The following is a 16,586-nucleotide window of genomic DNA, read 5'->3' on the forward strand; positions in this document are numbered from 1 at the left end:
TCCACATCCTGTGAGAAAGAAGGAGATAGTCACCTGACCATTTCCTTTGTCTGGTAAATGTAGTAAAACAGTATCACCATATATCCCTTTCTTCTGCACCATTATTGGGAACGGAAGACTAAGACAATCTCTGGGAATCCCACCAAGGCTACCCATGGTGGCCCAATTTTCATGAGTTTCTTAATGGTGCAGCCAGTGGGTTTTCTGTTTTATTTGTAGTGGGAAATGCCACTGAAATGATGGCCTTGCCTGTAAAGTCCAAAAGTCATCAGTGCAAAATGCCTCTATGCTCTGCATAGCTTATGGTTTGTCACCATACTTTTTAGTAATGAGCAGGCTCAGTGGGCACTTAAACATTGAGATTAGACCTTGATGCAGACACCCCAGGGAGGCATTAAAATGGCTATCACCCCTTCCCATGCTCCAAAACAACTTAGTTTTCTTGGGCACTTTAAAAATAGCAATATTAAAGCAATACTATTCTCTGAGCCTGCATAATGGATGTCAACGCCATAAATTAGGATCTTAATGGTGTTATTTAGAAAAGTAACGTACAATTGTGTGTAATTTGCATGTGTAATTTACTCATACACTTTTGAGTAACTGTACTGTTTTTGGCTATTCACAAACTGTAAAGTTACTCAAAAGTGTAGAGTACCCCTGAAAAGGTGGTGGAGCAAAACTTACACTAGTAAGCCAAAAAAGAAACAGCAGTAAGTCTGCAACATGGCCAACTGCTGGCACTGCAACATCCTCCCATAGAAAATAATAAAGGTAATGAATTAAAGTAAATTCCCATAGGAAATATTGTTAAATTAAATCACACTATTTAACATAGTTAAAAATCTAAATGAATATAATTGAATGTTTCAAAACACTAAATAAAAACATTTATTTATATATAAAATATTAAGAACCATTTTAATTTAATGTGAATGAAATATTACTTTTTAATGAAAATATAATTAAATTACTTTTAGTTATTGTATACATGACTTTTAATAATTATTAATGCATAATACATGAAATATGATTCAAAATTAAGTTAATAGTGCTCTAGCATTTTTTATTATTCTGCATTTGAAGTAAATGTGTACAACCAATTTATAATTAATATTTAACCTAAATTATGTTTGCTAACTTTTTTCAAGTTTAATTACGTTTTTCAGTTTTTCCTATACTTTGCCATACAGAGATCTCCTGCCTGACTGTGCAGTCTCTCTGTAGTAAAGAATAGGGAAATGTAAAATAGTGTTTTGAACATGACACAAATTAAATACAAAAAATTGTATGTTACATATTATTGTAACTTCATTTTATACATTTATTTTAAATGTAGAAATTAAGAACAAATGCCGCAACACTATCAACATCATTTCGAATTAAATCTTTAATTAATTTAAACACATACATTAAACTAAAATATTTTTTCTAAAGTTTACATAAAAAAACAAGGCCCACCTAAAGTGAAAAAAATATTGTGCATCAATAATTATCAAAAGTGATTTATAGAATTAATCATGTGTAGTTAAATAATATTTTATTACAATTTAATATTACAATAATTTTTAAGTTTATACATTTTTTAAACATATTTTATGATCAAATAATAAATATATTTCATTTTTATTTTTTTCTCTTTTGTGAGCGGGGTCATGTCCCGTCCTAAAACAACTCTCCATAACCCACCTCCTTACTCCTTCCTAATCCCTTCCCATTTAGTATTAAGTATGGTACTTCTTCCAGTGACTCCCCATGGTCTCTCCCACGTTTACTACATAGAAGTAAAACGTGTGAGGGTCTCCTTGTAGGAAAGATAGGATATGTGGAGGTAGAGATTTACACTTGTAGGTTTGTGAATAGCATTTCGTATTACTTTAGTAGTACTATGTAAGTATTACAAAACGTACTACAAAATGCAGCTGTTGAATGGGCCTCATCCTGTTTAAATGAACAATGAGACTACCCAAGTGAAAGATTTACAATATTTTACTGCTAAATAAGGATTGCGAAGTTTAATGAAAGATACTGAAATTCTTCTACTACAATGCCATGAGGTGTTAATGCAGACACACACCCATGAAAGTTAAGTGCTGTTTATTTGTGTGCTACTGCGGTTTGCATTTGTGCCTTAAAATTCGTGTGTGTCTGTTATAAATTTTCCACTTTAGAACTTACTGGACGAAGTATTATGGTGAAATAAAATAAAAAACGCAGCCAGCCTTAAAAAATTAGTTTTACGGAACTTTGTGACCCACAAAAGTATGTGAATGTGTGTACAGAGAGCAAGAATTTTAATAGTTTGCATAAGAGAAATAAAATACATAACTTATGTTTCGACCCTGGTGGAATGTCAGCTGTAGAGCAGAAAAAGGAAACAGAATCATGGCTTTGGCAAGCCCTATAATTCCCAGTGCGCCTTAATGGTTTATTTTATGATGAACTGTTTTGTTTCTAAGCAATATCTGTGTGATAAGAATTGTGTGCGAGAAAAACAGAAAAACTTAATAAACCACTCGATTCTACAGCACAGTTCTGTGACCCAGTTTACGAACCACGCTCTAGGCAGGGCCACTGGAATTATGCGGTTGGGGAACACCAAATTATGCAGCAGTGTTGATTAAATTATGCGGCAAGAGTAGGCAAATTATACAGCATGATGCAGCACATTTTTTGATAGTACTGATTCATTATTTTGCGTTTTTTACACATGGTAACACTGTCTGAGCAACGATTTCACATCAATAGGATCAGTTTAACAACTAAATACAGAAATAAGCAAATAAAAGATGACTAGTTAACCCCTGTGGAGGGCCTTCCACTGCTTGCGAACTCGTTGCTGTATTTTTAGTAAGATTTGATCATTTTGAGCTAAACATTTTTTTTTAAAACTGCATATTATGCTACAGATAGATTATGTGGCAAATGTGGCAAATCTATAATTATGCAAAAAAAAAAGCCACAGGCGCAGCGAATCACAAAATTCCAGTAGCCCTGACTGTAGGGCTACTCAAAGATCTGCCGCAGGAATCTGTGACGAGCACTCCTGCATGCATCAGTCTCATTCGGCCGAGAAACGTCTGTTTCAGAACTATGAGGTATCGAGTACATTTCCTAATTCGGATAAATTTCCAATTACGTGGTTGCGTTTCAGAAAATGTAATTAAATTTAAAAAATGCGGGCCTCTGCGCCTTGCGCGCGCACACCTCTTTTCGTGATAAACGTGTACAGCTGTTTATTCATGAGAGTAAAAACCAGGCAGTTCTCGCAATAGAAAATATGTAGGTACATAAATAAATATAGACCGGGGTCGGGCTAGGTCATGCGTCTGTGTTTTAGGTCTGGAAAATAGCAGCTCAAGCGGCAAACATCGAATGTTTCAAATATGCCAAATAGTTCTCATGTTTCCTGGAGGGATAAAACTGGGACTACTGCAGTGAACTAAAACACCTCTTTATCTTCACCAATTAAAATAAATCCTATTTTCTTAATCTATTCAAGCGACGGCTGCTTTAGATCAATCGTTTCACATGATATTTGCTGCAGTGAGTGGGTGCCTGTGTGTGTGTTAAGAGCCTTGTCGGCTTCCCTTCCTGCGGGTGCACCATGCAGCGAGCTACTGCAGACGCTCCCACTGCTGTTTATTTACTATAGAGGCCTGGCATACGTGATGACTAGCCAGAAGTGGAATGACAATATTTCCGACCGCATCAGTTTCACGTGCTTAAGTTCTGCCACAAAAGAGATACACATTTCTCCTTCCAAAGGTAATTCTCCCACAGCCATGGTCCTAGATTGTAAAGAGCACCGGTGCTACAGGGAGAGCCACTGTGCAGTTTACACGCATTGGAAATATAAAGCAAATAGAAACACATCAAGATGCTCGTGATTTTGCACCTGACTATGGTGATGGAGGTTATGTATAAAAAACGTCTCAAGGCTAAGTCTGTCTGCATAGAAATTGTACTTTTAGAGCAAAAATATTTGTTGCGATGCAAAGTTTAGGCCCATTTGACTTTGTACATATATCCATTTTCTCATGACAGGGTAGGTACCTTAAATACCAGATAATGGATTCAAATTTAGTATTTGCAGGTCAAATAAGTTTGAAGGTTACAGCCTTACTGATATTTTAGAAATGTTTTGAAACATACTTCCATGGTATTACCTCTAGATATCGAATCAACAATATCAATAGGACAAAATATGGCGAACAGAAAATTGAAAATAAAATATCGACTGGCAAGTCTATCTTTTCTTAACCTAACTCAATATATATGCACCTACACTGTACATATAACTTCAGGGAATGGACATGTATAGTTAGGAATAGTAAACTGTATTCCCTATATGCATTAACTTTCCATATTTTGTCCAACAAAATTCTGTGATCAATCTTATTATGCCACAATATTATTGGTGTCAATTTTCAGTAGTACCATCTACTTACACATACAATTTTGTCTCCTGTCCTAAGTATACACTAATTGAGTTACAAAGTCTGATATTCTGTTGTTTCCTAACAAGCAAGCGCAAGGACTGTACAAGAAATGAGGTGTGACTGGGACCACTGGAATTATGCGGCAATGGACAGCCAAAATATGCAGCATGGTAGACTGAATTTTGTGGCAAGAAAATATAACTTTTTTGACATAATGCAAATCATTTGTTGTTAGTATTACTTCATTATTTTGTCATTTTTACACCTGTTAACACTGTCTGGTGATCTATTGTGCTATTACCAATTTAAAACCCTAATATAGGAATAAGCCATGAAAAGGTGACCAGTCAACCTTTCCATAGGACCTTCCATTGCGCCGCCACACATGTTGCTACATTTTTAGAAACTTTTGAAACATTTGCGCTAGGAACAAATTATTTTAAAAAATCTGCTGATTATGGAGCAGGTGATGGACTATATGGCAAATGTGGCAAATTTATAATTAAACGAAAAATGAATCATCTGCACAAGTGCATAATACCAGTGGCCCTGGGTGCGGCTTGTTGATGTACTGAGGACAATTATTAGCCAAGCTGACTGTTTATTTTGCCTCCTATTAGGATAAAGACATCTGTTATGGAGAACGGGAGAACTGGCAATGCTGCTGCACGTTACGTCACTGGAACATGTTCCTTGTAAAAGCCAGAACACACAAGCCGTTCTCTTTTGGGTACTTCAGATCTCCGGTTTAAATGCGCTGCCCCACTCCTGTAGCACAGACCTGGAATGGGAAACCACAGCAACAACGAATCCTGTGTCATCGATGATTCCTTCAAGTACAACCTCTACGGGGCTGTGTACAGTGTGGTCTTCATCCTGGGTCTGATCACAAACTGTGCCTCCCTGTTCGTCTTCTGCCGCCGGATGAAAATGCGTAATGAAACTGCAATTTTCATGACCAATCTTGCCATATCGGATTTGCTCTTTGTTTTCACACTACCTTTCAAAATTTTCTACAACTTTAACAGACATTGGCCCTTTGGAGATGGGCTTTGTAAATTTTCAGGCACAGCATTCCTGACGAACATCTATGGCAGCATGCTCTTCCTCACATGCATCAGCGTTGATCGCTTCCTGGCGATTGTCTATCCCTTCAGATCCCGCACCATCAGGACCCGAAAGAATTCAGCCATTGTCTGTGCAGGCGTTTGGGTGCTGGTGCTGAGTGGTGGCATTTCAGCTGCTTTGTTCTCCACAACAAATGTTTCCGATACAAGCACAACCTGCTTTGAAGGCTTTTCTAAGACCATTTGGAAGACATACCTATCTAAGATCACAATATTTATTGAGATAGTTGGCTTTCTAATTCCTCTACTACTGAACTTAACTTGTTCTTCATTGGTTCTCCGAACTCTGCGGAAACCTGCCACACTCTGCCAGATTGGAACCAACAAGGAAAAAGTGTTGAAAATGATCATTGTGCATGTGGCCATATTTATTGTGTGTTTTGTGCCATACAACTCCGTATTGTTCTTGTATGCGCTTGTTCGCTCTCAGGCTATTGCTAACTGTTCAGTGGAGCGATTTGCTAGGACCCTATACCCTATCACCCTGTGCATTGCAACTCTGAACTGCTGTTTTGATCCTTTTGTCTATTATTTCACCTCAGAAACGTTTCAAAAGTCTTTCAAGGTGAACAATCCGATAAAACTTGACTCTCTTTTCAAGACCGATGCCCCCCTAACAGTCAAGAATATAATACCAACTATACAGGAGGAGCTAAGTGAGCACACCATCACAAATGGGGGAGAACTTATGGCAGAGTCCAATTTCTAACACTGTCCTTTGACTACTACATTCTTTCTCTAAATGCTGCGGGCTAGAAGGGGGTGTATCTAGCAAGTAAACAATGATATCACTTTTGAGCAATGGGGAACAAGCAAGCTAATTGAATGCTTTTTAGCAGTTCATGACATGAGTAATGCATCAAATGTAAAACATCTGCTGTCTGACTGCAACACGGGGCACGCTTTCTGTATGGTTTTCAATTGTGTTTATATTCTTTAAAAGATATAGTTGACACAGTATTGCCATCATCACACTTGTTCCCTTTGTGTGCTAACTTTAAATTGCTTGTGTTGAAGAGCACTGCTCACCTTGGCTTGTTTCATGATAATGTTCTCTGTGTTTACTAGCTACAACAGTGACGCCTGAAGCCTTTCTCCAATTCCTAGGGTTGTTGAGTGTATACATTCTAAGATTAAGGCATAATTGAGGCAGATGAGTTGGTCCGGGAAGGAAAACGTACAGCAATTACACAGGCATCAAGGAAATTGGACCTGGGAATGCATGTCAGCCGTTAATATAAAATGATGTATCATTTACAACTAAATGTAATAACTGGAAATCGACACATGGTTTCAGCCTCTGACAAACAACAGATTCTTGATGAAAGTATAGAAGTTCCTTGCTCCACTGTGGCATATGTAAGATGCATACTCACATATTCCCAACAACAGGGAACAATTTGATACTGCTTCTAGGATTTTGGGAAATAGAAGGAAACACTGGTAAATCTTAGCTTATCCCGAAACATGGTTTAATTTATAGGACACCATACACAACATTTGCCAATTTGTGCAGTAATATTTTATTTTAAGGGCTTGCTTTTGACATTTTTCACTTCTCGAAATTAATAGTCGAAGCTTCAAAGAACAGAAAACTACATTTTTTCGAGTGCAGCCTTACTGACACTTTATTAAATGTCTCGTAATGTGTGCATACACCAGTGCCACTCTTTGTATGTCAGAGAAGACAAACTCCAGAGGTTTATGCACCTTTCTTCCCTTCAGATCACTAGGGTTTGATGTTCCTAGACACAGTATTGCCTATGTAGCTGTCTATGTAGAAAGGGACATGATAAGCTGATTATTGTGTCCATTTGTTCAGTTTTGATTGTGATCCATATAAATTTTGCATATCTTGCATCATTCCAGCAATAAGCATTTGCACTGTAGAGGTAGGGCACATGCAATATAGTTTTCGATTGTGTGGTGCGTATTTTCATTTTTTTTTAAGGTCATGTAGATCTTTTTGGTGGGCAACACAAGAGAGCATCCGGTAGCCATTGTCACTGGGCTAACAGCCTTTATCTAAAGGTAATCAACTAGGTTGGATACAATAAGAAATCATAGTAGGAATTACAACATTAATAAAGTGAACAATTGTTTATTGGAAAGTCTAGGACAATGTAGAGTAGGCCCTTGAGTTTGTCAGAACCACTTCAATTCTTTGAGATGTTAAAATATTGCTAGTATCAACAATGTCTCTTCTTTAAAGACAGTAGGTCAGATTGCAATCCCCATGTGGGCTGTATAAGTGAAAAGGAGAAACTCTTGGGTTTTTTATAAGCAAGAGAAGATGGCACTGCGCCTTCTCATATTTTTCTACTTGTTTAAAAAATGCAGACACAACAGGTTTGACCTCTATTTAGTCATAAAACTGATTCCAATCAGCAAGGAAAATCAGAGTGTATTATCATTGTGATTCTAACCCCAGACCAGTGAGCTATTCTTTTCTTGATTACAAAGTGGGATTTTAGGATCCACATTTGTTATGGAAATAACCGGAAGTTTATCATGCGAAGCGTGTTTACAAATAACACAGATTCTTCATAATAAAATGTAAGATTTGATTGCAGATAAGAACCATCTTTTCTGTCGGAGTCTCTGACTCGATATAAAGAGCAAATTCTCAATCTATAGTATACTGGATTTGTTGTGTAGAATATAGCAACGTTTCATTATGTCAAAGAGATTTACAATTGCAAACACATTGCAAACATTGGTCTACAGAAAGTGCTCCAATGAATTTCTCCATTTTCAGTCTGGTATTCTATGGAAGATATACATGAATAAACATGAAACAAAGATCAAGGAAGAGCATTTAAGAGGAACGAGGAAAGAAGAAATAACGGGTGATGAGATCAGAGAGGCCAGTATGATTATGCTAGAGAAACCAGAACGTATCTGGAAGGCACATGTAGAAGAAAGGAATTCTACATGAGAATTGTAGAATGGGGAGGAGGTGTGAGATGTAGGAGGGAGTGAGCCATCAGGAGAAAAGAAGGAGAAGGGTAAATAGAAAGACCATTCAAAACATGTGAAATGGGAAAGATGCAAATCCCTAAGAGGGCAAGATGGAGACATATGGTGCGGCTGAGTAAGTTAAAGAAACGTTGAAGGGAAAGTATGGAAACCAAGTAACATTGGAATATTGGAATAAAAGTGAAAGCTAAAGGCTATCAAGAAATACAAGGGACCAAAGGGATGGATAGAGCTCTGTGCCACGACAGATCCGTTTTGACAAATATAGCATCATAAGAGATGCAACATCTCATGTGAAAGGTGCAAAGAAAATAAATGGTCTTGAAATGTGGAGTACAGAACAAAAAGGAGAGAGATAGAATGGAAAGTTAAAGACATGCAGCACAACAATACAAACAAAAATAATTGAGAAGAAGTATTTTATTCACACAGAAAACATAACAAAGTCCGATTTAAGTTAATCACATTAAATGTATAATTGTATTTACTAATGTTTTAGCTGGCATTGGATTTGTTTATTAATCTCTTCTTTATTCATTGTTGTCCACTAATGTATATACCTGGCAGAATGCAGTAACCCAATTCCCAAAGAAATGAGGCATAGTTGTATATTTTTATTTTGTGGTAGTAATATTGAAGCTATAAGCAGCATTGCGGTTGGCGACTATTTGATTCCAGTGTCTGTCCTATTAAAGGGTCCATTACATATCGCCTTACCTTACATTTAGTACCTTACATATTTATGGACAGCACCATTTTTAAAATTGGTTATTTAAAGACGAGGGTCCGTATTTATACTTTTTTTGCGCCGCATTTGCGTCGTTTTTTGACGCAAAAACGGCGCAAACTTGCAAAATGCCATTGTATTTTGTAGGTGTGCGCCGTTTTTCGTCAAAAAGCGGCGCAAATGCGGCGCTAAAAAAAAATATAAATACGGGCCGAGGTACCTCGTCTCACCGCAAACAAGCCAGACGACGTGACAGCCGCCTAATGGAAAGCGTGTGAACTTGGGAACTGCAGTAGACAACGCCCACTGCGGCCTTCTAGTGCTTGATAGTTATTGCCAACAATATATTCACGACTCTACCGCTTTAACATCCATTACATTCTCCTTGACCAGTGACCTACAATAGAATGTGCTATTAGGTACACAATGTAGGGATGGAAATTCACTATTATTTGACAAAATCTCTATAACTCGCAACAACATCTGCTTGATCTCAAATGAAAAAGAACACGACCAAAGCCTTCGCTCCCTCATGAATGGTGCAGCCAGCTGCTGAAGGTTTAGGCTTAAGTGACAGAATGTGTAACTGGAATCCCTGAGTCACTGCGGGAGGGCAGAGGTGGAAGGCCGCCTAGTGCTAGAACCCAGGGCAGTGGAGGGGAGAAAGGGGAGGGATACGCTATACTTTAAGGTCATGGCCCTCACATTCCTGGTAGCGTTTGATGAATATTCCTTCAGTGTGAATTCAAAAACAGTATTTTATAATGCATCTGGGCTCTTCTCCAGGAGCATGAAAAAACATTACGACAAATGCAGTCTGCACATGTGGCATGTGCGTGAGCTAGCTAGTGAATTAGGAAGTGTGGGAACAAAAGGTGGATGCAGAATATCAATGGTGTGAATCACAAATAATACTAACAAGGGCACTGGCGCTAGAAGTCTAAAACTAAAGTCCAAGCAACTTATTACAACTCCTCCAGGAATCCCAATTGCACCCTAATCGGAGTTGTGTGGTAATAGCTGCAATCGCTGGTTGTAACCTGCTAAAACTCACTAGGTCAACCCTGATGCAATCATGGGGTAAAAAAACTGCATGATCTTGCACGTATACACGAGGAAAAGGTGAACCCGAGCGTTGTCTCCCATGCTAAGGTGCAGAACTTGAAAAGATGCGGCAAAAGGGCTCCTGATCCATGGGGAGCCCTGCAGGAACAGTAGCTTTGTGGGTGCAATATTACTGCAGTACTTTACCGTGGGAACAGTAGTGAGACCACAAATCAACTCTCTGCATGTAGAACAAATGGCCAAATATTCTGGGATTTCCCCACCCCTGGAGTTATGGGTATGGGTACTGGTCTCTTATAAGGGTCCACTAAAAAAGGGGAAATTATTGGGGGAGTCAGCAATTCCAGGTTTGACTAACCAGGTTATTCCTCTTTTTGTCCCTTAATTTTACCTATTTGTTCCTAGTGAAAATAAGGAGATGGAGCTAAGTGACCACTAATGAGAGACAAATAGTTACTAACATATGCATATCGACAAAAAGGATCAGTGAGTGGTTAAGACCAGCAAGAAGAAAGGGTTGGCGACAGAGGCTCCCATTATTAGAAACAGCAGCTAAATTACCTGCCATCATTCCTAATGGTAATCATCATTACTCCAGATAGTTGGTTTACTGCATTCTGTATGTAAACATGGTTGTAAGTTATTATTGACCTGCATGCAACTACAAACTGTCAGTCGCAGACCGCGCAAGAGCGGAGCACTGTTTGCCATGATGTGAAGGTGTATATCATGCTGTCACAAGATGCATTATTAGTCCCCTCCTTACCATTTAACACTGTGCTTAAGCACAATAGGTACATTGAATCATGAATGTGCACACAAAGAAGGTTCAGCAAAAGAACCATGAACATGGCATTACAGCTTGCAAACGCTCCTGTGTGTAGTGCTCCCAAATGTTACATCATATGAAATGCCAGTTTTGCATTTAGCAGTGCTGTAGACACAAATTAGGATGTCCTAAACTGTTCTCTCTTTTTTAACCCACAGTTCGCTTGATATGAGGAAGTGCCTCATATGGGGTTGTGTGAATTGCATGCCCTCTTAGGACATTTGCACATGCTAGCCACCTCCTTAGCATAAAAGTGTGCAGTGGTATCATCATCGCACAATCAACAACTTGTTATTGGGAGTTTAGGGTCAACGTCCTGATGAAAGTCATTTGACCTTGTTTGGCACTAGAATACGGCTGAAAATGTAGCCTTTACAAATGGCAGTGTCCTATTGATTACTTCTAGGGCTTATTTTTTTGTTTTTTAATCTTGCCACAAGACACCAACATAAATAGTTCCGCCAAGTGTCCTTGTGGGTCATTTTATTTTGCAATCCACTCTCCCCTTCACAAAAGAGATCCCCTGTGATTCAAGGTTGAGCCCACCCAGATGCTGCCTGTATCTGGGTGAGGACTCAAGTATGAAGCATGCCACTGGAGCTTCCAGTGAGTGACTGTCCTGTCAACAAAAAGGGGAAATCTCTAGTGTAGATCGCGAACGAGAGACATCTTACACTGGTTTTAGTGAGTCCTCTCCTGATTTATATTTACATAACATTATGTAGCCTCTGCACAGCACCAGTCGTCTGCGATAGACTTCTCAAAAACAGTTGTGTTCTGCATGAAAAGGTCTTATATCCTGCACTTTAAATCGCCAGCTAGCACAAGGAGTGTATTATTGTTTTCTCTAATATAATGAGGAACCAAAACCGTTACTGTCCTTTAATCCGCGCTGAATGTGAATGTTTGTGTTGTGCGAATTGTTGCATGTTGTTTATGTTTCACGTCAGTGTGAGACCAGTACAAGAGCTGACTTACAACAAGCTGGATTTCAGGGTCATAAAAGACTGGATTTCAGAGCATGAAAGAATGTGATAAGATGCACGGCTCGCTCCAGCTGCTTCAGTATGTTAAAGGGCTCAACAGCTGTGGAAAATGCTTCAGGCATCAGTCAGTGCTAAGTGCACTGGCAGAGAAGGAAAAAGTGAAGTTCTTTGACCTGGGCTGCCATCAGCTGTCTTGTTTCATCCCCAGCGCCATCCCTGAACCGTATGAGACCAGGCATCTGCCCTTGCAAGTGTCTTCTGCAGTGAAAACGTCCAGTGCATTTGGTTGGCGAAACATTTTACCCACGCTGCACTTTGTTACCGTAAAACATTCTGTGTTCAAATGCTGCTCCTACCGCAGTAACACCAAAACCATGCTTTGCACAATGTGCCATTTTTTCTGAACAATGTTGCACATGGCAAGGGAATAATTGTAGCATTTCAGGGAATCAGGCTTTATTAGGGTAGAAGAATTGCCCTTTAAGAGGACATTCACACAATTGATAGTGCTAAACTTTGAAAAGGACATCACTCTGTGCAAAATACAGGTACAGTGCTCTGCATGCACATTTAGGTCGTTCATTGTATGGTTTGTAGTCCTGCATTTTGTGAAGTAAGATGCAGAAATGGGTATTTTCCATCTCATTTGCAAATATTTGTGAAGTGCCCCGTTATATTACTGTATTTAGTGCCCATTTAATAGAATGAACACAGAGGGAAGCAAAAGCCTTATGATATTTTTCGTATGTCCTTATATTCATTCGCTGGAAGGCAGCACACCTACTGACTTAGCACTGTAGAAATACACTTGTGATAGAAGTCCAGGAGATTTAGACCATGGGTCTCCAACCTTTTCTATAATGAGAACTATCTTTGTTCAATGAAAATCATCCAGAACTACTAATATTATTAGAGTTGTAATAGGGAATTTGTCAGATAGGGTACCAGTGGCCACCGAATGCAAGATTACCACTGGATGAGTCAGGTAAAAAAACATTTTATCAATTTGAAATGCATGTAAATGGGTAATAATCTTGAATCTGGAATCCAGGTTTTTCAATTTGTTATATATATATATTAATTCAATTAACAATAACTTCCAGTTCAGGAGGCAGGGCTACTCACAGGAGAGCTATTTACAGTAAGCTGCTGATCTACTAGTAGCTCATGAGCTACTTGGAGAAGCTTGATTTTGACACAGACTATAAGGAGAGTAGCCCTGATCATGACTTAGAAACACTATTTACAATTAACATTGGGAACTATTCCTATTTTAAGTCCTTGTCTGAGTCAAAGTTCTCCCCTCATGAAACCTACTTTAAAGACAGACACTTAATCACTTGCACAACATTACCTAACTGTTAATACTCCAATGGAGTGGAGTGATCATTCTCCAAGAAGAATGGGCTACCATACATATTTCAGCCACCTTTTGCTGGGGTTGGGATAGTTTAATGTAAAATAAACGTGTATGACATCCATGTAAGCGTGGGAGAGGGCATTAAAGCAAGGGTTATGGTCTGTGAAACTCAGTAGATGACACGTGCTTGCAGAATTTCCTTTTTTATCTTCTCTTTCTACAGAAAGTACAGACTGACATATTTTGCTGGCATTAGCCCTCAACCGAATTTATTTGGTGAGCAAATTTCCCCCAAAATATGCTTCTGTATTTTCCAGGAAATGTTTGACTTTTGCCAAAGATACAAACATTTTTTCAGGTTCAGTTTACGATAATTACTACTTCATTAAATATGCAAAGCAGTTAAAAAATTAAAAGGTTTGTAAAAATTAATGAATAATCTAAAATTTGGTTATTTGGAAAAAGGGAACATTATGCAAATGCAGAAAAAAGGCAAGCCTTTCTTTTGGATGAAAACAGTTCTATAAATTGTATGTAGCAATCACTACCTACAGAGCAAAGAAATGGTTATGGTTGGCTTCTTTGTCAGCTGAGACAAATAGGTTATAGGTCTGCCAAAGTTCCTTCAGGCAATTGATGGCTGTCTTCATGTGTTCTTTGGTGCTAAGTAAGAACTTGTATTGACAACTCACAAGCAGAAAGTTGATGAGTAGTCTAATAAAAAGAACATTGTGCAGCAGATGGAGGTATGGATACTTCCCTTTGACATTGGTTAAATGGGGGAGGAAGAACCATAGCGCTACACTAGGCCAACCCATCCACTGTTAAAACCCATGTCATGGTAGATGTCCAAACAAAGGGCCTAATTACGAGTGTGGTGGTCCTCAGACCATCACACTCTATTTGGCGGTTGGACCGCTGCGGTTGTGGTGGTCCGACTGCCACATTACGAGGTTGGTGGGCAGCCCCACTAAACTACTGCCATCTCCGCCAAGTTTGGAGATCCCAACAGGATGATGGCGGTGCAGGTTGGAATCAGCCAGGGCAGTGCTGAACTCAGTGTTGGCCTGCTGATTACCATCTAGTTCTCTGCCAACCTTTTCATGGTGGTTTCACCACCATGAAAAGGCTGGCAGAGAACAGGTGCAGGAGGTCACAGGGGGCCCCTCCACCGCCCAAGCTTGTGGCATGGACAGTGCAGGGGTCCCCCTCCGCAGCTCACTCGTAATATGCACTTTTTTCTCTGTGCAGGCAGTGCACATTACAAGGGTGCTGGTGCCTCCCCACCAGCTCCTAATCGACAATGGTGCTGCCACTTTCCTGCTGGGCTCACCAGCGAAAACCTTGATTTCCACCGGTCAGCCAAGAAGGAAAGTCTTAATGGGGCCGGCGAGGAGGTAGCCAGCATGGTGGCAACCCCCTCATCAGGAGTTTGACAGATGGATATTCCGTCCGACAAACTTATAATCGGGCCCAAAATTCCTCCATTATTTGACTTACAAAACATTGCTGCAAGAGCATTATGGTCTTTGTTTACTAAAGTTTTGCACAAGTGCTCACATGATGCAACAAGACACAAAAGACAGCTTGAATTCCTTACACATTGGAAAGGCTCCTGTGTGGAGCACTAAAGTGTGTTAAGTCCTTCAAGCACATGCAGAGCCCAAATGAGGGCTTTTGTAAGCAAAACATGTAAAAACCATAGAGGAAGTCACCCTCCAAAAGCAGATTTTGTCAGTTGACTGGGCCCTTGTACAGAATTGCACAATATAAGCATCACAGCATCACACACTGATTCTTTTGGGGTTCTAATGCATACAGTTTTCTTCCCTATGGCTTATTATATGTTCTATATCTTAATGCATACAGTTTTCTTCCCTATGGCTTCTTATATGTTCTATATATACAATGAATCCATTGCTACTGGCAAACTTAAGTTATGAAACTGAGGAACAGAAGATAAAAAAATAATTTCTAAACTACTGCCTTTTTTATGTATGCAAAATGATTTAATTTTATTTTTATATTAATATTGCATTAATAAATAGCACCACTAAACACTTAATTGTTGTCTTTATTTGTAAAAGTTAAACATTCATAGGGTAAACTATAATCATTTTGCAATAATTCAGTCGATTGTGACCGTGGTTGGAAGAACTTGTGGTTTGCAATTAGCATAATAAATATTTTAAACAGGAAGCACTGACCACTGTCTAGCCTTCACCAGCAAATATTAAAAAGGCAGAGAGCACTGTAAGTGATTGGATAACATCCAGTATACGGGGACACAAACCTACTATGATGTGAGTATAATGACTGCCTTTTACTGTGTGAACTGCCTGCCAGTGTTTCTACTTTTCTAATAACAGTTATATTTGACGAGAAACAGTTGGCTGTTTTTCCAACATTAAACTAAATGCAGTCAAAATTGCCAAGAGGTTTATGAATTACCTGTAATTTTTCTAGTACAGTTAATGCTAAAGTTCAGGCCTGTGGATATGACACATTAAGTCGATTTTTTATTCATTTCTTCTTGACAAAACATTTCTGCTCATGAACTCTCTCAGTACTAAAACTTAACCCCTTAGCTGATGGGCCTTTCACCCCCCTGTGCTGAACCCTTTTTTGGCTATTTGGGATAGTTCGCACTTAAGGCTCCATAACTTTTTTCCACATAAGCTATCCAAACCAAATTTGCGCCCTGTTTCCCAAACATCGTGGGGATTCTAAAGATACCCAGGATTTATGGAATCCCATGGTGGGGACCAAGAAATTAGGTAAAATGCAGCTAAAATTAGTTTTTTTGGGGGGGGGAAAGTGCTGCAGAAGAAATCATCTGTTTTTTTCCCTGCAAATGGCATCAACAAAGGGTTTGTGATACTGAAATCACCATCTTCCCAGCTTTCAGGAACAGGCAGACTTGAATCAGAAAACCAAATTTTCCAACACAGTTATGGCATTTTACAGGAACATACTCCATTTCTACAATTTTGTGTGCTTTCACCCTCCTTCCAGTTAGTGACAGAAATGAGTGTGAAACCCATTAGGGATCCAGGACAGCTAAACATTTC

The 16,586-nt window shown here is 39.0% G+C and overlaps 1 protein-coding gene across 2 annotated transcripts in view; it reads left to right on the forward strand.

Moving 5' to 3' along the window:
* The window catches only part of LPAR4 (lysophosphatidic acid receptor 4), a 93,872-nt gene extending 78,292 nt beyond the window's left edge, over positions 1–15,580 (forward strand). For both annotated transcript variants that reach the window (XM_069212567.1, XM_069212568.1), the window contains exon 2: positions 5,063–15,580. In XM_069212567.1, coding sequence (XP_069068668.1) covers positions 5,229–6,278 — 1,050 coding nt within the window. In that variant the 5' untranslated portion in view covers positions 5,063–5,228 and the 3' untranslated portion in view covers positions 6,279–15,580. The remainder of the gene's footprint in view (positions 1–5,062) is intronic.
* The last annotated feature ends 1,006 nt before the right edge of the window (positions 15,581–16,586 follow it).

This window comes from Pleurodeles waltl, chromosome 2_1 (assembly GCF_031143425.1).
Source record: "Pleurodeles waltl isolate 20211129_DDA chromosome 2_1, aPleWal1.hap1.20221129, whole genome shotgun sequence".
Taxonomy (NCBI): Eukaryota; Metazoa; Chordata; class Amphibia; order Caudata; family Salamandridae; genus Pleurodeles; species Pleurodeles waltl.